Raw genomic sequence first — 26,575 nt, 5'->3', positions numbered from 1 at the left:
TCGGAGGTCATGCAGCGTTCTCTCCACAGAAGTGCAGACAACACTGCACTTCATGCAAGGTTGCTGGATTTCCATTGCAACCTCACGCCACCTACAGGCGTCCTTTGAAATTATAGGACCCTGTGGATGTTACATTTTATACTCACCTTTTTTCTGTGATTTTCTGTTGCTGTCCAATCACAGATTTCCCAATGCAGCTCATTAGAAGTCTTTGCAAGTCAGGTGATCTGGGCAATTGCTGCCTCTCAAATTTAGCTCCATTGAACTAAAGCAACCAGGAAGTAGCAGGAAAGGTTGTCTGATTGACAGGCAGAGTGGGTTTAACAAGGTTAATTCTTAAAAGTACCAATTTCTATTGAAATCTGTACGTTTGGTTAAATTAAAAAGTCAACACACTCTTCACAAATATAGCATTTCACCAGGCTGAAGAGCTACACTATGGACACCAGAACAACTACAGCTTAACGTAGTAGCTGGTGAGTATAATAGTTCCCTTCAGGCTTTTTTCATGCAAACACTGCCTTTTCATATAAAAAGGCAGTGTTTACATTGCCTCTAGGGACACCTTCAAGAGGCCACTCCTTAGATGGCCACTGAAGGTGATTCCTGGGTCAGTGCTGCCGAAAAAGCAGCCCTGACATTCAGCGTCCCCACGCTCTGCATGGAGACACTGAATTTTCCTCATAGAGATGCATTGATTCAATACACCTCTCTATGAGGAGGTCGTGATTGGTCAAAACGGCATTTGCCCCCCCCCCTCCCCCCCCCCCCGTGCTGATTTTAGCCAATCAAATGTTTTCCCATAGGGAATGCATTGGATTGGCTAAAAATCGGCCATTTTGATGATGTCAAAAAGGGTGCGGAGCCAGTGCCGGCTGACCTGCGCGGCGCTGGAAATAAGGTGAGTTTTAAACTTTTATAGGGGAGCTAAGAGAGGGGAAGCCACCTAAATGCACGATAGGGTCAGGAATACATCTTTGTCTTCCTGACCCTATAGTGTTCCTTTAAGGTGTCCCATTAAAATATGGATATTTTCTAAATCCCTTTTAAAGAGTACCTTAAATGATATTTCCATATTTTCCCCACCCCAAACGTCCAGTCCTGAATCGTACGTTCCAAGCTCATAGAAATACTTCTTATCAATGGAGAATAAACCTCCCGCCATGACAGGGCACCTAAAACAACAATAAATATACAGAAATATATCACATAACAATATAAATGTTATCAGGAGAATCAAAACCTCATAAATAGTGGGAGGTTGCCATGTGGAACAACGCTTCTAACATTTTCAAACATACATATTTAGTTCTCAAACTTGGCCAGAAATTGTGAAGGTACCAGTGCCTAATATCCTCAAAAGTTAAATAAATTATGTGACTATTGCAGAAATGTTATTCTTTCTAAATGTACTGTTGTTACTATCAAACTCACACCAATTCAGCCTTTCTAGTGGGAAATGTTTATATAATAGCATTACAGACATTAAAAAAAAAAAACACCAAAAAACTAACAAACTGTGACTGACTGCAGATCCAAAACACATTTAGACCTCAATTTAGTATTTTTGGGTACGATTTTCAAGATAGTTAGTATGTTGGATACACTTTTCAAATGATTTATCTACATATACTTTATTGGTGACTCTTCATAACTAATTTGATAACAATTTGCAAAGCTTATGAAAAAATATTAAACTGAGGTCTCAGTCTGTACATCTGCTCAATGCTATCATATGTGCATGTGCCACAATGTCTTCATGGCACAATAAATATCCCACCTTACTAGTGTTGTTTCATTAGTAAGTATTAGAGCAGGGATAGGCAACCTTCGGCACTCCAGATGTTGTGGACTACATCCCCCATAATGCTCTTACACCCATACTGCTGACAAAGCATCATGGGAGGTGTAGTCCGAAACATCTTGAGTGCCGAAGGTTGCCTATGCCTGTATTAGAGGATATCAAACCTCCTTTTAAAAATGTTGATGAACTTTAGCTTAGACCAGGAATAGGCAACCTTTGAGACTCCGGATGTTGTTAACTTCATCTCCCACAATGCTCTTCCATAGTGCTGGCTAAGCATCAGGGATCGGAGTGCCGAAGCTCGCTTCCCTTGGATTAGATAATACAAGTTCAAGGGATAGATTAATTGTGGAAACATTTGTATAACACGTGTGGTACCTTTCTGATACTCGATCAAGTCTAGACCATTTACAGATTAACAGACATAACAATATTTTGTACAGAGTGTTTCATATTCTTACCGTATTGGATCGATTTCTGTTATTTTATCTTTGAGAAGTACATCTGGAGGAATTGGCTTCCAGCCAAAATTCATTGGCCATGTAAAGATTCCTCTTTGATAATTATCCACTGTCATGTAGCTTTAAGGGAGTAACCAGGGTACAGCAATTAGAAACGTGTGGGATTTTCAATGAAAGAAAACATTTTTTTTATTAAGAACAATTTAGTCAGCACTGTTATTAAAAACTTACAATATAAATGAAACTCAATTTTAAAGGTATAATAACCGCTTCAGCTTAATGTAGTGGTTATTGTACCAAGGTGGTTATGTTTAAGTAGGCTGTGAATGCAGTTCCTTTGGTTTTTGTAAAATCCTATTTGAGTGTCACAAAGAGTCCATCTCAGTTTAGCACAGTCAAATCCTAGTAAGCCATACAAATATTCTGATATGGGATGGTTAATGAAAAAGTGACACAACAGAGGTGGGTAGAGAATATGTTTTCTGTGTGTCTGCAGTGATTATCACTGTGTGTGCTGTTAATGTGTATTTGAGTGTGCGTAGTGTTTGTGTATGTATAGAATTTGTGTATTTGTGTGCATGCAGTGTTTGGCAAGGCAATTATGCTCATGAATTACGCTTCCCATGATGCTGCAGGAATGTGGTTCACAAACAATCGCTATTATCTCACACCGGTGGCAGCTAAAGTGAATGGTCTATGCCGCTATTATCTCTCGCCTACACTACTGCAATCCGCTTCTCAGTGGTCTTTACCAGCATTCCCTGTTACAATCTATAATGAAAGCTTCCTTTCCGCCTGCACCTCGCATGCCTCCTCCCTCTGTCAGTCCTTGCATTGGCTTCCTGTACGATATAGGGCTCAATTTAAAATTCTGGTGCTTGGTTACAAATCTCTACATAACACTGCTCCAACCTATCTATCTTCACTACACTATAATACACTAGTATGTCCAGGGGCGTTTTAGCCGCAAGGCAAACAAGGCATTTGCCTTGGGCGGCATTTTCCAGGGGGCGGCAAAAAACGCCGCCCCCAAATGCCCAGGGCAAGTGCCTTGTTAGCCTTGCGGCTAACTGGGCTGCCAGTCGGGCTGATGGGCTGGTCGGGCTGATGGGCTGGGCGGGCGGCTAGCGAGGGAGCTCTTCCTCTGAGTGATCTGCTCAGCTCCCTCGCGCGCCGCAGAGTGAGGCTGGGAGCCGGAATATGACGTCATCTTCCGGCTCCCAGCCTCACTCTGCGGCGCGAGGGAGCTGAGCAGAGAGCTCAGAGGAAGAGCTCCCTCGCCAGCCGCCCGCCCGCCCAGCAACCAGCCCAGCAGCCCGACCGGCAGCCCCACTAGACCCCAGGGAGATAAAGAACCCCCCCAGCATTCCCAATGGTAAGGAGGCTGGGGGGTAGGTTAAATTAATTATATATTATTAATATTATATATTATATTATTATATTATATATAATTTATATTATATATTATTAATATTATATATTATTATATTATATTATATATTATATATTATATATATTATTAATATTATTATATTATATATATTATATATTATATATATTATTAATATTATTATATTATATATATTATATATTATATTATATATATAATATAATAATATATAATATTATAATATAATAATATATATAATATAATATATATTATATATATTATATATTATTATATTATATATTATATTATATATTATTATATTATATAATATTATATATATTATATTATATTATATAATATTATATATATTATATTATATTATATATATTATATTATATTATATATATTATATTATATATATTATATATATTATATTATATTATATATATTATATTATATATATATTATTATATATTATATTATATATATTATATTATATATATTATATTATATATATTATTATATATTATATTATATTATATATATTATATATATTATATTATATTATATATATTATATTATATTATATTATATATATTATATTATATATATTATATTATATTATATATATTATATTATATATATTATATTATATATATTATATTATATATATTATATATTATATATTATTTATATTATTTATATTATATTATATTATTTATATTATATTATATTATTTATATTATATTATTTATATTATATTATATTATATATCAGAGAGTGTGTGTCTGACAGAGAGTGTGTGTGTGTCTGACAGTGAGTGTGTGTCTGACTGTGTGTGTGTGTGTGTGTCTGTTAGCTAGTGTATGTGTATCTGTCAGTGAATTTGTGTGTGTGTGTGTATTTAGAAGGCGGGACGGGGGGGGAAGGGTTGGGTGGGGGTGTCGCGGGGGGGAGAGGGGCGCCTGAGTTTTGTCCTGCCTAGGGCAACACAAAACCAGGATACACCACTGAGTATGTCCCTAGTACTCTGCGAAGGATCTGTGTCTATCCTCTGTTGATAATTGCACCTCTAATGCCCTTTTAAAAACTTCTCTAGGGAACTCCCTTCCCTGCTCCGTTAGACTCTCACCCAGTCTCGGTTCCTTCAAATGATCATTAAAAACTTGCTTCTTTATGACAATATATTAATTAAACAGTTAATAGCGATCCCTCCCTGCACCTTGGTAACCCACCCTGCTTCCTCTCCTGCAGCTGGGTCATTAAAAATAATAACCCATTGTAAATGATTCTAGTAACCTACTTTTCCCATACATGGAATACATACCCTTAATTTTATGGCAAGACAGGAGGCTTCATATTTGCTTATCTTTCTTTACTGAAACTCCCAGCAGCAAAGAAACAGTTAACAGCAGTGTAAAAAAGTTTAACCAATCAGAGTGCATCACAGCAATATAAACTGTCATCAGGCTCCTCCCAATTCCTCTTTCTTTGCTGCTTAGCCTCCCAGGTGAGTCTATTCTAATTATACTCCTATTTATGCTCAATTTTTATATATATTTATATGAGTATATTGCTTTAATATTATATATATTTATTCATTTACTTATTCTAGTATTTTCTCAGCCTTTCTGTGCTTTTACACACTGCTTAGGTGACATGGGCTGACTCCCCAGTCAACCTATAAACACAATTGCCTCTCTTATTTTTTCTACCATACTTGTATTCTTATACTCTCTGTTTAACTGACACACTTTCCCCGCAGCGCCCGGCATTTTGCCGGTCCGCTCCGCTCAGTTTTTTCCCTCACACACTTCGTGTGTTGCCTTGCGTCTCCATAGAGACGTTTCCCGCCCTTTTCTTTCCGCGGCCATTTCTATTTACCTTTTCCCGGGCTTCCTCTCAGCGCCATCTTGCGGAAATTTTATGCGCGGCGGTTCACTCGCATTTCAGCTCCCACTGCAGAACAACGACCCAGCTGTTCGGTAAGTACTTTTTATCCCTTAAAGCCCCAGACCTTTTTATTTTAAATCATTAAGGATACATACTCAAAATTTCCCCTTTTCTTGACAGGTTTTTTCAACTTAAAAAAATCCTTGCTTGATACTGAGGGTGACCCCCACAAGCCTTTATTCAGAGGGTGACCCCCTCTAGCCTTCCTTCAAGGGTGACCCCCTTTTTTTCTGCCTCTATACAGGGTAATCCCTATTTGATGACACAGGCACATACCTGTTATTTGATTTTGGACATTTCATTGTCCTTCCTCTCTGGGTGAACCCCATTGATGTATTGTGGATGAACCCCACTGTTACAAAAATTACTTTTCTGTATAAGTCCACCGTCTCATTGTAATTAGTTTGTCTGCATACCAAAATTAAAAATAATTAAAAATAATAAAAAAAAAAAAAAAAAAAAAAAAACATTTTAAACTATATATATATATTGTATATTATATTATTCTCTTTGTGGTGACCCCACTGTTATTGACATTATGTCTGATGTGCCAGAACCAGCAGTTTCTGCCGAACTTAAGGCTTGGCTATTCAATGCCATCACTGAATCCATTCCTAAAGCTTTAGCGGCTTTCAGCGAGCAGACAATACCAGCCCCTACGGCGGCCATTACCCAACTCTCAGATTCCGAAGATTCTCACACTTCGGAACATGAAGGAGCCCCTCGCAAACGCCCTTGGAAGGGCGATAGCGCCACCGCCGGTAAAGGCAAAGCGCCCGCTAAACACCCTAAAGTGCCCTATTCAAAACCCAAACATGATAAATTTGACGCATTTGAGGGTTCTACCTCTGATTTTAACCTCCAAGTATTAGACGAATACTACGCAGAACACTCTGATACTGAGGCTCCGCCTCATAAGACATTCCGAGACCTTTATCCATCCGATTCTGCAACTAATGAACCCCTCATACCTCTAGAGGAACTCCAATCGGAGTCTGACCCCATAGATACCTTATTTGACACCTCTGGACGCCCTCTATTTGACCCCAGGTGCATTAAGCACCCTAGATCGGCCGAATGGACACCCCCAGACCACATTGCCAAATACTGTAGAATGTGGCTCCGTCGGCCTTTAGAAAAAGAGGTGAGAGCCAAATTAAGGGCTGAATGCCCACGCCCCACCATCCCAGACAAGGTGGCCAATACACCAGAATTCGACCCCTTCCTTGTGACCTTTCTAACCAAGTCAGGGAAAGACCCCCGTAAAGGTCTAGAACAGGGTCTTAAAACTGCTCAAGACAAGTTGATGGATGTGGCGGGCCCACTCACACAAATCTTCATTATTGCAGACGAGGCTTTATCAGGTGGCACATTTGACGCACATATGGTGCGAGAGTGGGCACAAAAGGGCCTTATGCCTTTTAGGCAATGCCAATGTGGCAATATCAACAGAGCGGCGGAAAGCCGTCCTTTATAAAATTGATGCTAATCTTGACGAACTAGGCACCAAAGAACTTGGTCCAGAAGCTCAAGGCATGTTATTTGGAGACAAGTTCATAAAATAACTAAGTAAACACGTATCTGTTTTTACAACACTGACAAAGGCACAATCCTCTATTCGCAAGGTATTTCGCTCTCAGCGTTTTTCTGGAAGAGCTGGTCGCTATAGAGGCCGAGCGACTGGCAGAGCCGCCTTCACAGGCTACAGGCCTCGACCTTCAGACACCTGGAATTCGGGCAATACCCGATTCCAACACAGACAATTTTTTCCCTCTCGCGGAACAATCCGAGGACGTGGATCCGCTTCCCTACGCGGTCGCTCTGCTACAGGTAATGGACCTTCCTTATTCTCTTATTCCTATTGCAGGCCGGTTAACCCTTTTTTCCCAACAGTGGTCTCAACTAACTCAGGATCCTTGGATCCTTCAAACGGTGTCCGGGTTCCACCTGGATTTTTCAGTCGAACCAATTCAAAATTCCCTTCCTACCCCAATAAAAATGTCTTTGCTAGACGAGTCGACTCTACGGAGCGAACTCAACGATCTATGCACCAAAGGTGCGATCGAACGAGTTGTGGGCCCACAGGTCTTCGTAAGCAACATGTTTCTGGTAAAGAAAAAATCAGGGGGTCTACGACCAGTCATCAACCTGAAAGATCTGAACAATTTCATCGTATACCGTCACTTCAAATTTATTGATCCATTTATTGAGAGACCTACTCTCCGAGGAATATTGGTTCTCTCGCTTCGACCTAAAGGATGCATACCTCACGGTGCCGGTAACACCAGCACACCGCTGCCTCCTTCAGTTTCGTTGGGAACAGACACTATGGCAGTTCACCTGCCTCCCCTTCGGCCTATCTTCCGCACCCTGGTGCTTTACCAAACTAATGAAACCAGTGATGGCCTTACTGCGGTCCCAAGGAATCCGCTCCATAATCTATCTGGACGATATCCTTCTCATGGCACAGGACCAGGAAACCCTCCTCCATCATACAAACATGACCTCCGCCCTATTGCAGAATCTTGGCTTCGTGATCAATCACCAGAAATCATCTCTAACACCGTCCCAGACGATACAATTCCTGGGATTCCAGATAGACTCCGTTCAAGCAGTCCTTCAACTTCCGGCACCCAGAATAAAATCCATAAAAAGAGACATTCGGAAGTTACTGATATCACCACACCTTCGCCTACGGGATCTAGCCCGCACCATCGGCTTGCTCTCCGCCTCAATACAGGCTATATTCCCTGCCCCACTGCACTACCGGGCACTGCAACGATTAAAGACCCAATACCTACACCAGTCGACATCTTACGACCAACAGATCACACTCACGGACGAGGCCCGGTTCGAGCTCCATTGGTGGCTACAACATATGGATGCCTGGAATGGAAGAGCCATTTTCGGATCCCAACCAGACTTCATCCTGGAATCAGATGCAAGTTTGCTCGGATGGGGCGCAACCTGCTCGGAAACCTCTACAGGAGGACTCTGGTCCCACTCAGAACGCGCACTTCACATCAACTGCCTCGAACTGATTGCAGGCTCATTTGCAATCCGCAGCTTCGCCAAAGATGCCTACAACTGTTCAGTTGTGCTGAAAATGGACAACGTATCCGCAGTCCGCTACGTGAATCATCTAGGAGGTTCCAAATCAAAGATGCTCTCAGACCTGACCAAGGAATTATATCAGTTCTGCCTAGACAGGAATATCTCCCTGCGAGCGGAATATCTGCCGGGAACAGACAACCTCGTCGCAGACTGGTTCTCCCGCCACTGGAGGGACTCCAGCGATTGGCAACTGAATCCACAAATATTTCAGCATCTCCAGATTTGCCGGGGACCATTCAACCTGGACCTCTTTGCATCTCGCCTCAACAGGCAGACGGACGCTTTTTACAGCTGGTTACCGGACCCAGCGTGCCTTGCAGTCGATGCCTTCCTACAGAAGTGGCCGATGTCAGGGGCATATGCGTTCCCTCCATTCTCCATGATTCCACGCACGCTACAACTTCTCAGAACTCAAGGTGTCAAGATAACTCTAGTGACCCCGTTATGGCGGGCCCAACCATGGTACCCTTACCTACTGGAAATGTCAGTGGACTTTCCCCTGCTACTACCCTGCACCCACGACCTCCTCAGAGACTCGATAGGCAACTTTCACTCATTGGCGATCCAAGACCATCTCCAACTAATGGCTTGGACCATTTCAGGGGATCGTGGAATGTCTCAGGCCTTTCGACAACTGCTCAGGGACTCCTTTGGGACTCATGGGCCCCAGGAACCAGACGCTCTTACATCTCTGCATGGCGCCTATGGAGTTGCTGGTGCTTGGAAAGGAACCTTGATCCCTTTTCAACACCTATAATTAATATTATTAACTTCCTGTCGTCTTTATTCGACCAGGGTAAATCCTACCGGACCATTAACGTGTTTCGGTCTGCTATTTCTGCAGCGCACGTTCCTATAGAAGGCTCTTCGGTGGGCAAACACCCGTCTGTCTGCAGACTTTTGCGGGGCATCCGCATCGTTAGACCCCCGAATCCCAAATATAATCAATTCTGGGACGTTGCCGTCATGCTCACGTTCTTGGAAGCTTGGCCGGACAACGAAGCGCTTTCCCTACGCCAATTATCAGCCAAATTAGCTCTCCTCCTCTGCTTGGTCTCCTTCCGAAGAGTTTCCGACATCAGGGCTTTCGACTTTCACGCCCTCGATTTCACACCAGAGGGGGTACACTTTCACATCACTAGACGCACTAAGACCAACTCATCTACCGTGAGCTACCCTTACTTCTCGGAGAGACCACTCCTATGCGTAGCCCGGTGCATAAGACACTATATCGCTCGCACTACCCTTCTCAGAGCACCTACCGGGCCCCTCCTGGTATCCTATGTACGGCCTCACAAACCAGTTTCGTGCCCTACCATTGCACGCTGGATCAAATGGCTCCTAGCCCTGGCTGGCATTGATGCATCTTTCGGGGCTCACTCGGTTAGAGGCGCAGCCGCCTCTTCAGCACTCTTAGCTGGAGGTTCCTTAGCGGAAATTCTATCCTCCGCTGATTGGTCTAGAGAATCCACCTTCCGTACCTTTTATTTTAGACACTCTCCTCACGTTTCTCTGTCCTTACTATCTGTGCGTTAAAATAGCAAATATGAAGCCTCCTGTCTTGCCATAAAATTCGGGATTATTCTAGCTCCTAGTGACCGAATAATCTAAATTTTATTAAAGACAGGAGGCGAATATTTTCCCACCCTAGTTTTCTCTTCCCACCCTTCTAGGTAAGTATCCTGTACTACCTCCAATTTCTAACTATGACTTACATCCTCTCTTTCGCTAACCTAGACTCATTAGGTCGTTATTATTATAACCCGTTTTTTATATTATATTTAGTTCATTAAATTCTAGATGGTCATTTACTGTTATACCACTCTGTTATTACCATAGTTAGAGCTTGCACTAAATTGGAAGTCAGTTCACTGCATTTATTTGGTTTTCTTTTGCCAAAGAGACCATACTTTCACGATATTTCTCCTTCCTCCTAGTGTGAAGATCGCTTGCCTTCTGCCTTGACTCTACCTGCGGGTTGATCACTACCTTCATCCTTAAAGATACCTTCACCGTTACCTGTTCATCGTTTTAATGACTACTTTTACATGGTTGACTCTACAGCTGAACGGCTACATCAAGAAAGAGGAATTGGGAGGAGCCTGATGACAGTTTATATTGCTGTGATGCACTCTGATTGGTTAAACTTTTTTACACTGCTGTTAACTGTTTCTTTGCTGCTGGGAGTTTCAGTAAAGAAAGATAAGCAAATATTCGCCTCCTGTCTTTAATAAAATTTAGATTATTCGGTCACTAGGAGCTAGAATAATCTCGAATTCTTGTGCCACTTTACCCCACTCCCTCTAGAATGTAAGCTCGTTCGAGCAGGACCCTCAACACCCTCTGTTTCTGTGCGTCCAGCTTGTCTTGTTACAAATACTTGTCTGTTGGTCCACCTATTGTACAGTGCTATGGAATTTGTTGGCGCTTTATAAATAATAATAATAATAATAATAATAAAAGTCATTATGGCCCTAAAGACTGCAGATTTAAACCCTTCCTTTCTCACCAACATATAATATTTAATAGAAGCCCTGATGCAGTGGAGATCCACATAAGAAAGTCCAGCAGTTATTGGCAGACATTCTCTCTGTTACTTGCAGAGATGCTGTCTCGCCATATGTAGGTTCTCTTTGATTCTATTTCAGCATTCACAAGAGGCACTTTGGTGCCACCTAGTGTCAATTTACACACGTTCATGCTGGCTGTACACACATCTGTAGTTGTCAATTTAAAGGTCTCTCTTTGGCTATTCAGTGTCTAGTTGTGAAGATTTCTGAAGAGTGAATTTATCTATAGTCTATAATTTGTTACCTTTTACTAGCCCTCACTCTTGCTGTTTTTCTGTGACTCTTCAATAAGGACAGCCTGTCTGAAGACACTTTTCCTCTAAGTGCAAGTGATACGTCATACAATCCCTTTCATGCTTTTCTACCCTTTCGTTTACATCTGATCTTTAGTTGCAAATAGAAATGTTCTGATTCGGAAAAGAATAAAAGTATCTTTAAGCCCTGTGCGTCCAATCATTGTAAGATTGAAGTGTGGGTCATGTTACTAAGTGCCATCTCATAGAGTACGCTTGTGTGTTTTGGACACATTTGTTGTTGACTCTGTTTGTATTACACAATATGTGCCTTGTACTAAGTTGATGAATTGCTTCTTTTAAGAATACATTACCTCATATCCTTATCATTGATTACTTCAATTACTGGACAGGCTACTTTCTTTCTGTTTTGTCGAACTTGCTCCAAAAGAGGCTCAAGCCATCCAACATTACATTCAACATGAGAGTCCAGGAAAGTCAGCACATCACCTAAAATATAACAATAGTACATTAACTACAAGAGGAACACACAACTTTAAAAATGACAGAGTCCTTTCATTACATGAGTTAGGGGGACTTAAAAATGGAAAAAAGAGAGTTGGAAAAATCATTGTTTTTTCCAGCTGGTTTTGCAGATGTGATGTGTTCACCCTCAAAACTTGTAGACCCTCAAAACTATAATTATTTTAATAATTAAGGCTTTTTGTTTTTGCTCTGTCTTTTTGTTTCATTTGGTTTAAGAATCATATTTCAAATACAGTTAATGTTATGTCCATTTGAATGTAGAAACCGAGTGCCGACAGGTAATCGTACGGGACCAAGTATGCAGAGTTGACAGAATTCATAATTAAATCCTCATTATCATGAGCTCATTTTCTTTGTTAACAGCCGCAATGCAAGTTAACTACACACAGTCTCTTGATTGATTTGCATGCGGTCCTTTGGCCACATTTGGAATGGCAAAAATGTTTTTTACCTCTGTTTTTGGATCAACAACAAAAGCATATGTGAGGAAGGCTGAACTTGATGGACGCAAGTCTCTTTTCAGCTATGTAACTATGTAACTTGGTAACTATGTAACTCTGTCATTTTGTAGAGTACTACTACCTCCATATATTCATTAAAAAAAGGGTTAACATGCTTTCTAAACGAGGATGCCTTTTCCAAAACATTTATTAACATACAGCTCTTGCAGTCATTTGTTTTTTACCTTTTGCCATATTCGCACCGGCCACTCTTGCTCGTATTAAACCATGTCTTTCTTTGAGATGAAGAATCTTGACTTTGGGGAATTGCACCATATATTTATCTAATTTTTCCTTCAGGTAGGCTAAAGAAGCAAAGAGAAAATGTAATGTAAATTTTTCATTTAAGAAGAGGAACTATTATCAAAGACTGTGACAGTAAGTTTCTGTCTATACATTTGCCTTTAGTTCTAGAAGAAACTGCATATTAAAGCAACACCGTAGGGTCAGAAACACCAGGAACACAAACGACCCTCCCCCAAAATAACTAAAAAAAAACTTAATTCCAGTTCCGCATAGGTCCACTGGCGCTGACTCCGCCCCTGAATTGATGATCTCAGCCAATCCAATGCTTTCCCATTGTCAATTCTGATAATCTCAGCCAAGGAGGAGGGCCAGGGCTCCTTCTTATAGAGATTCATTGAATGGGTGCATCTCTATTAGTAAAGTTCAGCTTCTCCATGCAGGGCATAGAGGGGCTGAACGTCAGTGCTGCACACTGTGCAGCAGTGCCCTAGGAAGCACCTCTAGTGGTCATCTGAGGAGTTCACTGCAAAGTCAATGTTTTCTTTAAAAGGCCTGCAGGGACATGCTATACTTTACATTAAGCTGTAGTTGTTGTGGTGACTATAGTGACCCTTTAATAATACATACTGTAATAAATTATTTGATTTCTGTTAATGCTTTAAAGTGAAAGTATGCATCTTCTTGTCAATACACTGCACATTTTTAATGTTCTCATTTTTATTGGGTATATTTACTAAACTCTGAACTGCAGCAAGCTAAATTCCTAATGGCAAAATTGAGCAAAAAACAACTATCAATTGTCTATTTTAGTGTCCATTTTCCCATTTTACTATAATTCAGAGCTTAGTGAACAATCCCCATGTTGGTATTGGTGATGGCAATTACATAATCTATAATGTTCTGTGTGTTTCCCTGTTTAATGCACCACCTGCAGACATGTGGCTAGCTACTGAACTATTATCATGCAAACAATGGGTTAAACTAACACAAACTCATGACATATTATATCAATGTGAAATAAAGTTATATGTTGCTCCTTGATCCTTGATCCAGCATCACATCACAAATGACATTAAAGGGACATGCATCAAAAGCTTACATTTTTGTTACACTGGCAGCAACTAAAGGTGCTCCTTGCTGCAGCACAACACGCTAGGGGCGCTCTCCGCAAATGCGCATCAAATCCCCAATGCTCCTCGATGAGGAGCATTGGAATGATTCCACTACGGAAAAGGCCATGCCTCCTCCGTGACACCTAGGGAGCAGGAGTGGTAAGTAAAATTATATACATATACAGAGTGTGGAGGGGACATCCTACCTATGGATAGGAACACTAAAGCATTAGGAATAAAGGTTTGTATCCCTAACACTTTATAGAGTTCATTTAAATACATATTTTTTTAATTCTACACCAACATTGTCTGTTCATATTTTTGCAATGACGTGTTTAACACAGGCTAGAATTTTTAAACTCAATAAATGCAGACAAAGGTTAAAAGTACAACTTTACTAAATCTCGGGAAATACCTTTTGTACTGAAGTCATCCACAAGAATAATTTCTTTGATAAGATGATCTGGAGATCGGTTTAGAACACTAAAAACAGAGCGTATAAGAGTAGACCAAACTTCATCCACAAAACAAATGATAACGCTGGTTGTAGGAAGATCATTGTGGACAAGTTGTGCGGAACACCTAAAAAAAGAAGAAAATGCAGACATTAATGCCTCAAAATAAGATGCGTAGTAACAATTATATATTACTGGCTTCCACCAGTTCCCAAACAGTTCACAAAGGACAATGTCTACCTTTATGGATTTTAACCCCTTCAGGACTGAGGCAGTTGTACAAGTTGTGATCAAAACAAAACGTAAACAAAACCTGGAATTTGCGTTATATGTTGTTCAACCGTAATTTACATCTTTCATATTATGTGCACCCACATTTATTAGATATCATTTTGTTCAGGAGAAACAGGGCTTTCATGTCACATCAAATACTTGTATATTAAACATAATTTAATATGAATAAAATATAAAAAAATGAGACATTATGACATTTTTAGTTCTGCATGGCATTTTAACTGTGAATGTCACAATACTGTTAGCTGTTACTGCAATAAAGTACACATATTTGTATTCAGTGATGTCTCACGGGTAAAACAGTACCTCCAATGTTCAGGTTTTATGGTGTTATTGGTCAAATATAGCATATTACAATTTTCAGTTTATACACTGGCGAGACCGTATGGTAGCCCAGGAATGGGAATTACCCCCATGATGGTATTTCATTTGCAAAAGTAGACAACCCAAGGTATTGCAAATGGGGTATGTCCAATCTTTTCTAGTAGCCACTTGGTCACAAACACTGGTCAAAGTTAGCGTTCATATTTGTGTATGAAAAATACAACTACATTTATTTTTTTCTATTTATTTAATGATTATTTTTATTTTATATATATATATATATATATATATATATATATATGTATATAATATAAGAATAGCTTGCCACTCTCCTTAATAATTAAATTGGATACCTGCCTGGGTGCCATACACGTTGCGATTTTTATATATATATAACGTATATATATATATATATATATATATATATATATAATTAACGTCATTCTAAGTGTATTTTAATATTAATATATATGAATATATATATAAATATTAAATGGAATGTATTTTAATATTAGTATATATAACTTTATATATATATATATTAATATTAAAATACACTTTTATTAATGATGTATGTATGTGTATGTGTATATAAAATTACTTAGATCGTACATATTCATATATATATACATCTAAGAACTTTTTATTTAATTTAATTTAAAAACTGTTTAATAATTTTTACAAAAATTTTTACAGGCATGAGGGGGACAGCCTGAGAGCTCACGCAGTCCTCCTGCAGGCACTGGGGTTAAGGAAAAAAAATAAAAACAACAAACTATATTCTGAAAAAACATTTACAGACAATGTTGTGGGTCTATTAGTAATTTTATAGGTATGCAACTTTCTATTCTAGATATCGCAATACGTTGCTAAAGGCTGATTTTCAGTAGTAAATCGTTAAAATCATCTGAGTCATTCTGCAACAATTCAAAAGGTGAAACTCAAACTCAATAATGTTACGAATAGGGTTATTTCTAAAGTGAAAATTCAAAGTGAATTAAAAGTAAATGCCAAATTTAAAGGGACACTGTAGGCACCCAGACCACTTCAGTTCACTGAAGCGATCTGGGTGCTGTGTCCCTTTGGCACCTAGTGCTGCAATGTAAAACATTGCAGTTCCAGAGAACGGCATGTTTACTTTGCAGCACTAAGTCTGCCCTCAGTGGCTGTCTATCCGACAGGACACTGGGGACACGTCCAGAATTGTATTTAATGCTTTCCTTTGGGGTGGTCTAATTCCCTCGCTGCATTTGCCGCGCATGCCCATTAGACCCTGTGGGATGTCGGAGGGGGCGAGGGACATCGGAGCTGGCATAAGGTAAGTAAATAAAGGGGTTTTAACCCTTTATTTACCTGGGAGGGGGGCGCGAGGGAGGGGGTAGGCAGAGGGATTGGTAGTGCCAGGAATACAGCTTTATATTTCTGGCACTACGGTATCTCTTTAAGGCCAAAGTACTTGAATTGGAAGTAGAACTATTTCTTTTGTGAAATTACCCATGGTGAATCTCTCAATGCTCAGTTACAATATGTACCAGCAGCAGAAAAATGTAACTACTAACAGATTTATTATTTACTTGTCAAATCCTACTCTGGATTTTTGCTCACTTGTGTATATATATATATATTTATATATATATATATATTATATGAATTTTTTATTTAATTCTAAGTATATATTTATGTATTATTTTTACATAATTATGTGACTTTATTAATTATATATTGAGGTACCAGCCTGACAACCCAGGCAGTAAGTCCAGAGATTTTAATTTGCAAGTCCTATATTTGACCCTGTAGCATTTTAAAACCCTATAAAACCTGACATTGCTGAATATACCATATATATATATATATATATATATATATATATGAGTGTTTTAGAGCAGTAAAATGTATAATGAAGATGATTTAATCAGTGAAAGGGCAGTTTTTGTGTGAAAAAACAAATAAAATAATAACTTTGGCCTGTGTTTGTGACTAAGTGGCTACTAAAAAAGACTAGAATACCCCGTTTTGAATACCCTGGGTTGTCTACTTTTACAAATGGCATGCCGTGATGAGCTTCTAGAAAAGAAGGACATTAGGATAGAAAAAAAGAGACAGATGGATATGGGCCCAACATTGGGACTGTCCCTCCTAAATAGGGACACTTGGAAAGTATGTTAACTCTTTGCAACCAATATAGAAAGCATTCAATATCTCCGTCTCTCTTTACTCTATTTTGCTACAAAACTGGTGATTACATCTTGTGTTTTCTTCAAGCGTTACAGTGTGAACAGTTAGTCCTTTGACTTTTGTATCTTAGATAAATCTTGAAGACAGCACAGTATTTCAAAGATCAACACGATTATAAAACCATTCACAAAAGAGATAATGTGTTACCAGCTTTGTGCATTTTATCTCTTTTTTTTTTTTTTTAAACACAGATAAGGAAGCACAGAAGAATCTATAACATTTTTTTCTTACATTATAATTCCACAACAAGTTAAGTATATCTGATCATATTCTCTTGAGATACCTTACTGGTGTCCCGCAGCAAAAAGTAGGTCAATGTGAACTTTTTGACCTCAAATTCTTTTAAAGGAAATGTAAGTAGTGGTATGAAATCCAATCTTTGCACTCTTTTTTTGTTGCAGAAAAAGTTAGATCTTTGTCGAAAAAGAAAATTAGATGGATATAAAAAAAAATAATTTACAAAACTAGCAAAAATACAAAAATAAAATATATATATATATATATATATATATATATATAGTTTTTTTTTTTTTCTTCACAGTGACAAAACAAAATCTATTGATGCAGGACACGACGTTTTACCCCCAATTCTGAAGTTTTGGCCCAGTGTGGTAGGGGTAGCATTGATTTTGCATGATGGGAATTATGATTCTGAGCTGCCTCGGCATATTGAGAGCAAACGATGTGAGAGGTTAAGGGGAGGTCGAGAACAACTTTACAACATAGCAGAAGTAATAGCAGATTAGCTGATGTAATTTTTTCACCTGGTATGAAAGTATTTATATTTTACAAATAATATACAGAGTACACATAAAAATATGGAAAATTAGAAAAAATAAATAAACAAGGGAAATACATTACACAGATTTTTTAAAAATCATATCGTTGAGCGTAAAAAAAAAAAGTGCTTTGCTCAAATCAAATTGCACTTAATATTTTAGGTGTCATTAAACATTGTTCGTGGTTCTTAAAGCAATGTTCATCGTTCAAGTCTGAAAAAAAATAAAATAAACTAGAATATTATCACATGTACACATGACCTTTTGCAAACAGGCGTGTACTAATTCATTGAAGATATAGATAGATATTAACCCCTTGGATACTGGCCACATGACTGTCAACTCCAAGGGTTAAAGTTTTCATTGTGCACCACAGACTGCCCACCATAGTATACATGATTTGAAGAGGCAGTCCTGCCTAGGGTGAATGTGAAATAAGGACAGCGGCACGTTATAAAGGTTACGTTTTCTGTATCTGATTGAAATCTTAATGACATTTTGTCAGTGCTCCAAATTGCATTTTTTTATCTGCTATTATGAAACATTAACAAAAGACAAGGTGCCGCGCAGGATATGCACTGCATTAAGGTTTAGAGAGGGTGCAGGGAAAGGGTGTGAGATTTTAACGAGGGGATAATGTCTGTGTTCCAAGCCTAAACCTAGAAATGATGCAGATATTATATATATATATATATATTCACACACACACACACAACACACACACAGAGTAATATTTCAAAAAAAATGTTAAAATAGTCTAGCTTGACAAAGATTATTTCAGTCAAAACTTTGCAGGGTTGAAATGCGTGGTGGAATAAAAAAAAAAAAAAATTAAAACATTGCCCTCAATGAGCTGAAGTGGTCTGGGTGCCTAGAGTGTCCCTTTAAGTCATTTTCTATTTCTCACACACTGCTTATCAAGTAAGAGAACAGGGGATGATTTGGCATGTCCCCTTTGCAAAGATTGGTTCCAGAAGACCAATAATAATCACAAAGTGGACACTGCTGGCTTCATGTGACTCCTTTATTTTTAATACATTATGTAATTAATGCATTCAGAAAAAAATTAAGAACACATTTCTTAAACACAGAAAAAGCCGCAGAAGCTTGTACTACGCAGCCTCTCTCCCTTTAGCCACGTACTTTCAGTATCAACATGTTTCATATGACTGTGCTTTAATCCTTATCTTTGTGTCGTGTTGTTCCAGGAAGTTATGTGCGTATGCATTTGCATTTGCTCATCCCTTGGCACACAATGGGTTAGGTGCCCCATTATATCAAGAATGGTTTGTCAACCCCTTTATTCATCAGCACTTAGAGAGACTTCCCTAAAAGTAAACAGACTATGCTGCACGAACAGAACTCAAGCAAACAGAGTAAAATAAAATAACAAAACAATAACAAAATATCAGACATAATGAGTAATGTGCTTTTCTTACTAGTATTTTAATAAAATAAGTGTTAAAGAATAAACAAGTACAAGTGATACTTATATATTAAAAAGTATTTTGTTGTTGTTGGTGCCAGGAAATGTAGGTGTATATTTGTTATCTTGTTCAACTGATCAGTTAATCCAGACTTCCCCAAACTCCGGCCCTCCAGATGTTGCTGAACTACAACTCCAATGATTCTCAGCCTATCTATTTCATTCATAGAATCATGGGAATTGTAGTTCAGGAACATCTCGAGGGCGGGAGTTTGGGGAAGCCTGAGTTAATCTATGACATATGCTATAAGACTGCCTGGCAATATCTAGGCCAGTGATGGCGAACCGATGGCACGCGTGCCACAGGTGGCACGCTGGGCCCTCTCTGTGGGCATACAGCCATAGGTCGCCGGTCGGCATCAATGCAGAGTAGGTACCTGCCTACCCAAAACAGCAGGCGGCTACTCTGCTTCCGTGTCCGGAGGCAGGGGGACGGATCGAGGAAGCAGCTCTCCCGTTCTTCCCCGAGCATCGCGTGGGAGGACAGGAGAGCTACAGGACCTGTCCCTCTTACCACCAACAGACCACCAGGGATTTCTGTGTGTCCCCCTTCTTCACAAAAGGTAAGAAGAAGGGAGGGGGGATACAGATTCAAACCCAAACAAAACATTATTTATAAGCTGGTAGGGAGAGAGGGATATACTGGGGAAAGGGGGATTTGCTGGGGTAGTTAGGGGAAAATGCTGAGGGGAGAGAAGAGGAAAATCTGGGAGAGAGAAGATGTTGGGGGAGAGAAGAGGAGATGTTGGGGAGAGAGAAGAGGAGATGCTGGGGGGAGAGAGGGATATGCTGTGGGTAGAGAAGAGAAGATGCTGGGGGGAGAGAAGAGGAGAATTAGTTCGGACAACTGTATGAGGTTTTTTTTCTAAACTTAAACCTCAGTATTCAGATTTAATAGCCGTGTTGGCACTTTGAGGAAAAAAAAGTTGGCATGTATTGCAGTTTGGGCACTCGGGCTCAAAAAGGTTCGCCATCACTGATCTAGGCTTACAGCAACGTTCGTTGGGCTGTGCAAATTCATCTAGTAAAAAAGCTTGATGTAGTTGCTAAAAATAATAACAGAATTGATAATTTTTTTATTAAAATCGCCATATTTATGGCACATAAAGGGGATGATAAATAAACAGTATATTTTGGGAGAGCAACATCTGATATAAAGAAAACAATATATGAAAGAAAAAACTTTTAATATATTGTCTTTAATATTGGACAGAAAAAATAGACTCCAAAATTAGCAGCACCGAAGAGGTTGCAATGGGAGGATTTCATTCCGACCCTGATGTCTTGGTTAGTTGAATGAAAACCTGAAAAGTCAGCATGTTAGCCCCACATGTTCCTCGTGCGTTTCCCAGAGAATCTGGAATTTAATCTAGTGTGTCATTCAGATATGCTGACAGCATTTAAACCTGAGAAACTGGTTTTGCTTTCTATGTCATTGAAGGGATAACCGTAAAGTGCATTCTTCCTACAAGCTCCCTACTGACATTAAAATACACAAAAAACAACAGAGCAAAATACCGATATAAAAATGGAAAACAAAACAAGATTTTTGCATTTTGGCTCTTCACTTCACTTTGAATTCTGGACACTTAAGTAAATAGCCCTGATAGTCTTTTTCTCCAGGGAGGGGTGAGGGAGATGATTTAAATGCATGGGACCTATGCTCTGGACAAACCATTTTTGGAATGTGAAGCTTTTTTTATTTGAGATTGAGGTATGTATGTTTTCTAGATTAGTCACTCAGTGACTATGGTTTATCTGTTACCTGAGTCAAAAGTAATCTGCAAGAGATTATTGATAACAAGCATGATGCTTCCTACACACCTGACAAATAGGTAATCAACGTTGGCCTATATCAGGCTTGTGTCCTGCTGTAACATTATGCTAGGCATCCCATTAGTGGGTCCAGCTTTTTGAGGGACAATAAGAAAAGCACGTTGTTTGAGTTATGATAAATGATCTCATACTGCATGAAACAAACAAAAAGCTTTTCTGATCTTTTCTGATCATAGCACACACTTTAGCAGCACTATGCGAATAGTCGACCCTGGGGATGGCAAAATAGCACAAATCTTCTTATTAAGAACCAACTTTCCTTTCCCTCGTGTCCAGTGCTGGTCTTCACCCTGTGGAGAAATGAATTTTTGCTGCTGGGCCGCATTCACTTCCTCTGCAATTCACAGGAAAAACTGCAGAGAGTGTTTAATTTTTATATAGTTTATATTTTTTGTGGAACAGCAGCTTGTACACAAAACTGGTGTCTTGTCTTACGTTTACGGACTAGCTATGCATCCCATGATTCTAATAACTCTTACATTACGTTAAAAAAAAATCAAGATAATTAAGAGGTCAGTAAAAAGAATGGACCGTGATTATTGCAACCTGTTTTTAACACAGAAGTGATTATATTTTGTATCCTTTAGAGACTATGCAAGGGATTAAAAGGCCAGAGAATCCTGTTCATATCCTGGTTTGGACAACGCCACACCCCGGGAGTGTCTCCTGCTCAACATGACCCTCTAATTACTGCTGTTCCAGATTATCTTATCAGTTACATGAACACTGCAACAATTATAAATGAAACATTACTCCAGAGGTCAGGCACATTAAGAACAGAGAATGGCCAGCTCACCCTCATTTCACAAAACAATTGCAGAGGCTTCCAGTAGCACCATGGAATTCAGCCTATTGGTGCCTGTTCCTTGTATCAAATGATCACTTACAGCATGTATCAGGCCTTGATCAATTATAAATGGGAAAATAATGCGATTAAGGAATTAAAGAAAAGACTTTGGACTTTCCCCTGTAATCTTGTTTTTGTAAATGTGGAACTGTCACATCTGAGATTTATGCACAACCAATTTACTGACTGTTAGATACGGGTTTTTAAAGTCCGAACATTGTTGTTTTTTTTTTTTTTTTATATTATAGTATGCATGACTGTCCTGGCACAGCCGAAGCATACCATGTAGATTCATTTATCCTCCCTAGGTACTGCCTGCACACACAGCTCTAGCTGCTCAGGTGTGTATAAGCATGCCCATGGTACTGCGGTAAAGGCAGAAGGGGTGCTACTCCAGTCTTTGCTACTCCAGCTGCAACAGAGGCGGCTCTAGACTTTATGAGGCCTTAGGCGAAACGCAAACATGAGGCCCCACTAACAAAAAAGTGTCACATATACACATTGACGCACTGTCTACCTGTGTATGTGCCTGAGAGTGGGTCTGACAGAGAGTATCCTTGTGTGTGCGAATGTATGTCTCTGTGAGCATGTTTGTGTTTTTGTCTGAGACCCTATGTGTATGGGGTAGCTGATGGTGAGAGGGAGCGGAGGGTGTGATGGTGAGAGGGAGTGGACGGTGATGGTGAAAGGGAGCGGGGGGTTGATAGTAATGTGAGAGGGAGCAGGGGGTGATAGTAATGTGAGAGTGAGAGGGGGTAATGTGAGAGTGAGGGGGTTAATGTGAGAGTGAGGGGGTTAATGTGAGAGTGAGGGGGTTAATGTGAGAGTGAGGGGGTTAATGTGAGAGTGAGAGGGGGGTAATGTGAGAGTGAGAGGGGGGTAATGTGAGAGTGAGAGGGGGGTAATGTGAGAGTGGGGCGCGTAATGTGAGAATGGGGGGGTAATGTGAGAGTGGGGGGGGTAATGTGAGAGTGGGGGGGTAATGTGAGAGTGAGAGGGGGTAATGTGAGAGTGAGAGGGGGTAATGTGAGAGTGAGAAGGGGGTGATGTGAGAAGGAGGGGGTCAGGGCCGGACTGGGAAAAAAATTAGGCCCGGGCATTTTTCAATCAGAGCGGCCCCCTAAGAAGGGGGCGGGGCCAGAGAGGGTGTGTTTTGTCATCACTAATGACAAGCATACCCCCTCTCAAAGTGAGCAAGTTGGTTCAATGTGCAGGGCCGCGCTGAAGAGCTCTGGCATTAGAAAAAGGCTTGCGCTGTGTTTGCTTTTAAATTGTCTCTGGTGTCTCCACAAGTGGGATACCAGAGGACAATTGGGCCAGGAAAGTATATGGTGCATGTGTTTGGAGCCTGCTTGTGAAATTGCGTGTGTGTAGAGTGTGGTGTGGTATTGTGTAAATAGGTCAATTTCATTTGTGTTTGTGGTGTAATATGTGTGGCTAGGGGCTGTAGATAGTGTGTGTATAGGGGCATAGTGTTATAGGGGATGTAGTGAGTGTGTGCATACAGGCTGTAGTGTGTGTGTGTGTATAGGTGACGTAGTGTGTGTAGGGGTTGTAGAGAGGGTGTGTAGGAGATCTAGTGTGTAAAGGACCCAGAGTGTGTATAGGAGATTGTGTGTGTGTGTGTGTGTGTGTGTATATATAGAGGATTAAGAGTGCATATAGGGTAAGGGATCTAGCGTGTATCTGGAGCGTAATGTGTGTGGTGGTGCAGTGTGAGGGGTGCTGTAGTGTGTGTGTGTGTGTGTGTGTGTGTGTTTGTGTGTGTGTATATATATATTTGGACGTATTGTATGTGTGAGGGGCGCAGTGTGTGTGTATTTAAGAGGGGTGCTGTGTGTGAGGGTGTTTTTATCTGCCGTCACATTCTAGGTTTCTAATTTTCTTTCTCTGTTAACTCACTTAGGGTTATTTTATATATGTGTATGTGTGTGAGCGAGGGTGCGGTCTGTCTGAGGGTGCGGTCTGTCTGAGGGTGCTGTCTGTCTGAGGGTGCGGTCTGTCTGAGGGTGCTGTCTGTCTGAGGGTGCTGTCTGTCTGAGGGTGCTGTCTGTCTGAGGGTGCTGTCTGTCTGAGGGTGCTGTCTGTCTGAGGGTGCTGTCTGTCTGAGGGTGCTGTGTCTGTCTGAGGGTGCTGTGTCTGTCTGAGGGTGCTGTGTCTGTCTGAGGGTGCTGTGTCTGTCTGAGGGTGCTGTGTCTGTCTGAGGGTCCTGTGCGCTGTGTGTCTGAGGGTCCTGTGCGCTGTGTGTCTGAGGGTCCTGTGCGCTGTGTGTCTGAGGGTCCTGTGCGCTGTGTGTCTGAAGGTGATGTGCGCTGTGTGTCTGGGTGCGCTGTGTGTCTGGGTGCGCTGTGTGTCTGGGTGCGCTGTGTGTCTGGGTGCGCTGTGTGTCTGGGTGCGCTGTGTGTCTGCGTGCGCTGTGTGTCTGCGTGCGCTGTGTGTGTCGGGGGGCTGTGTGTGTCGGGGGGGGCTGTGTGTGTCGGGGGGGCTGTGTGTGTCGGGGGGGCTGTGTGTGTCTGGGGGGGCTGTGTGTGTCTGGGGGGGCTGTGTGTGTCTGGGGGGGCTGTGTGTGTCTGGGGGTGCTGTGTGTTTTTGGGTGCTGTGTGTGTTTGGGTGCTGTGTGTGTTTGGGTGCTGTGTGTGTCTGGGGGGGCTGTGTGTGTCTGGGGGGGGGGCTGTGTGTGTCTGGGGGGGGGCTGTGTGTGTCTGGGGGGGGGCTGTGTGTGTCTGGGGGGGGGGCTGTGTGTGTCTGGGGGTGCTGTGTGTGTCTGGGGGTGCTGTGTGTGTCTGGGGGTGCTGTATGTGTCTGGGGGGGCTGTGTGTGTCTGGGGGGGCTGTGTGTGTCTGGGGGTGCTGTGTGTGTCTGGGGGGGCTGTGTGTGTCTGGGGGGGCTGTGTGTGTCTGGGGGTGCTGTATGTGTCTGGGTGCTGTGTGTGTCTGGGGGGGGGGGCTGTGTGTGTCTGGGGGGCGGGGCTGTGTGTGTCTGGGGGGGGCTGTGTGTGTGAGGGGGCTGTTGGTGTGATTTTTTTTTTATTTAAATATTTTAATTTAAATATATTAATAATTATTATTTTTTTATTTAAATATATTATTAATAATTTAAAAAAAAAAAAAAAGTTATATCCCCCCCTCCCTTCTTACCTTTAGCATGGGAGGGGGGGAGCCGTTCTGCCTGGGGGGGGATCCTTTCTGCAGCTTCCTTCCCTGGTGGTCCAGTGGTGAGAGTGAACTCTAACCTGCCGGCTAGAGTTCACTCTCGCGAGATCTGAGCGTTGCCGCGGTAACCGCGGCAACGCTCAGACCTCGCGAGAGGACCCGGCGGAGCTGCTGGATTGAGCTCCGCCGGTCCTCTCTGCTGCCTCCCTCACACCCCACAGCCGGCGGCCGCCTGTCAGTGTCTCTGGGCCGGTGAGGGAGATCTTTGATCTCCCCACCGGCCCATGGAGGCTCAGAGCAGGGCCGGCGCTCGGGTAGCGCGCTGGCCCTGCTGGGGCTGTCAGGGGAGATCCTGTGATCTCCCCTGCCGGCCTCGGCCCCACGGCCATCGCGGCCCACCGGGCATTTGCCCGGTGTGCCCGATGGCCAGTCCGGGCCTGGAGGGGGTGATGGTGAGTGGGGGGAAGCTGAGGGTGGTGACGGAGGGTTATGCTGAGGGTGGTGATGCTGAGGGTGGTGGGGGGTAATGCTGAGGGTGGTGAGGGGTGATGCTGAGGGTGGTGATGCTGAGGGTGGTGGGGGGTGATGCTGAGGGGGGTGATGCTGAAGGTGGTGGGGGGAGTGATGCTGAGGGGGGTGGGGGGTGAGGCTGAGGGTGAAGGGGTAATGGTGAGGGTGGTGGGGGTGAGGCTGAGGGTGGGCAGGGGTGAAGCTGAGGGTGGGCAGGGGTGAAGCTGAGGGTGGGCAGGGGTGAAGCTGAGGGTGGTGGGGGGTGATGGTGGTGGGGGTGGTGGGTGTAGCTGAGGGTGGTGGGGGTGATGGTGAGGGTGGTGAGGGGTGATGGTGAGGGTGGTGAGGGGTGATGGTGGTGGGGGTTAAGCTGAGGGTGGTGGGGGGTGAGGCTGAGGGTGGTGATGGTGGATGATGGTGGTGGGGAATGAGGCTGAGGTTGGTGGGGGGTGATGGTGACGGTGGTGGGGGGGGTGAAGCTGATGGTGGTGGTGGGTGTAGCTGAGGGTGGTGGGGGTGATGGTAGGGAGGGGTGATGGTGAGGGTGGTGGGGGTGATGGTGGTGGGTGGTGAGGCTGAGGGTGGTGGGGGTGAGGCTGAGGGTGGGGAGATGGTGGTGGGGGTGAGGCTGAGGGTGGGGTGATGGTGGTGGGGTGAGGCTGAGGGTGGTGATGGTGGGTGATGGTGGTGGGGAATGAGGCTGAGGTTGGTGGGGGTGATGGTGGTGG

At 41.9% G+C, this 26,575-nt stretch overlaps 1 protein-coding gene across 1 annotated transcript in view; it reads right to left on the bottom strand.

Moving 5' to 3' along the window:
• The window catches only part of GALNT5 (polypeptide N-acetylgalactosaminyltransferase 5), a 45,504-nt gene that overhangs the window by 6,413 nt on the left and 12,516 nt on the right, over nt 1-26,575 (bottom strand). The window contains exons 2-6 of the mRNA XM_063429622.1: nt 14,345-14,511; nt 12,757-12,876; nt 11,900-12,035; nt 2,266-2,385; nt 1,058-1,175 (exon numbers count right to left, since the gene is read on the bottom strand). Coding sequence (XP_063285692.1) covers nt 1,058-1,175; nt 2,266-2,385; nt 11,900-12,035; nt 12,757-12,876; nt 14,345-14,511 — 661 coding nt within the window. The remainder of the gene's footprint in view (nt 1-1,057; nt 1,176-2,265; nt 2,386-11,899; nt 12,036-12,756; nt 12,877-14,344; nt 14,512-26,575) is intronic.

The sequence above is a fragment of the Pelobates fuscus genome, chromosome 8 (genome assembly GCF_036172605.1).
Source record: "Pelobates fuscus isolate aPelFus1 chromosome 8, aPelFus1.pri, whole genome shotgun sequence".
NCBI classification, from domain to species: Eukaryota; Metazoa; Chordata; class Amphibia; order Anura; family Pelobatidae; genus Pelobates; species Pelobates fuscus.
Note: the sequence above shows the minus strand (reverse complement) of the source record. Positions and strands in the feature narration are given on the sequence as shown.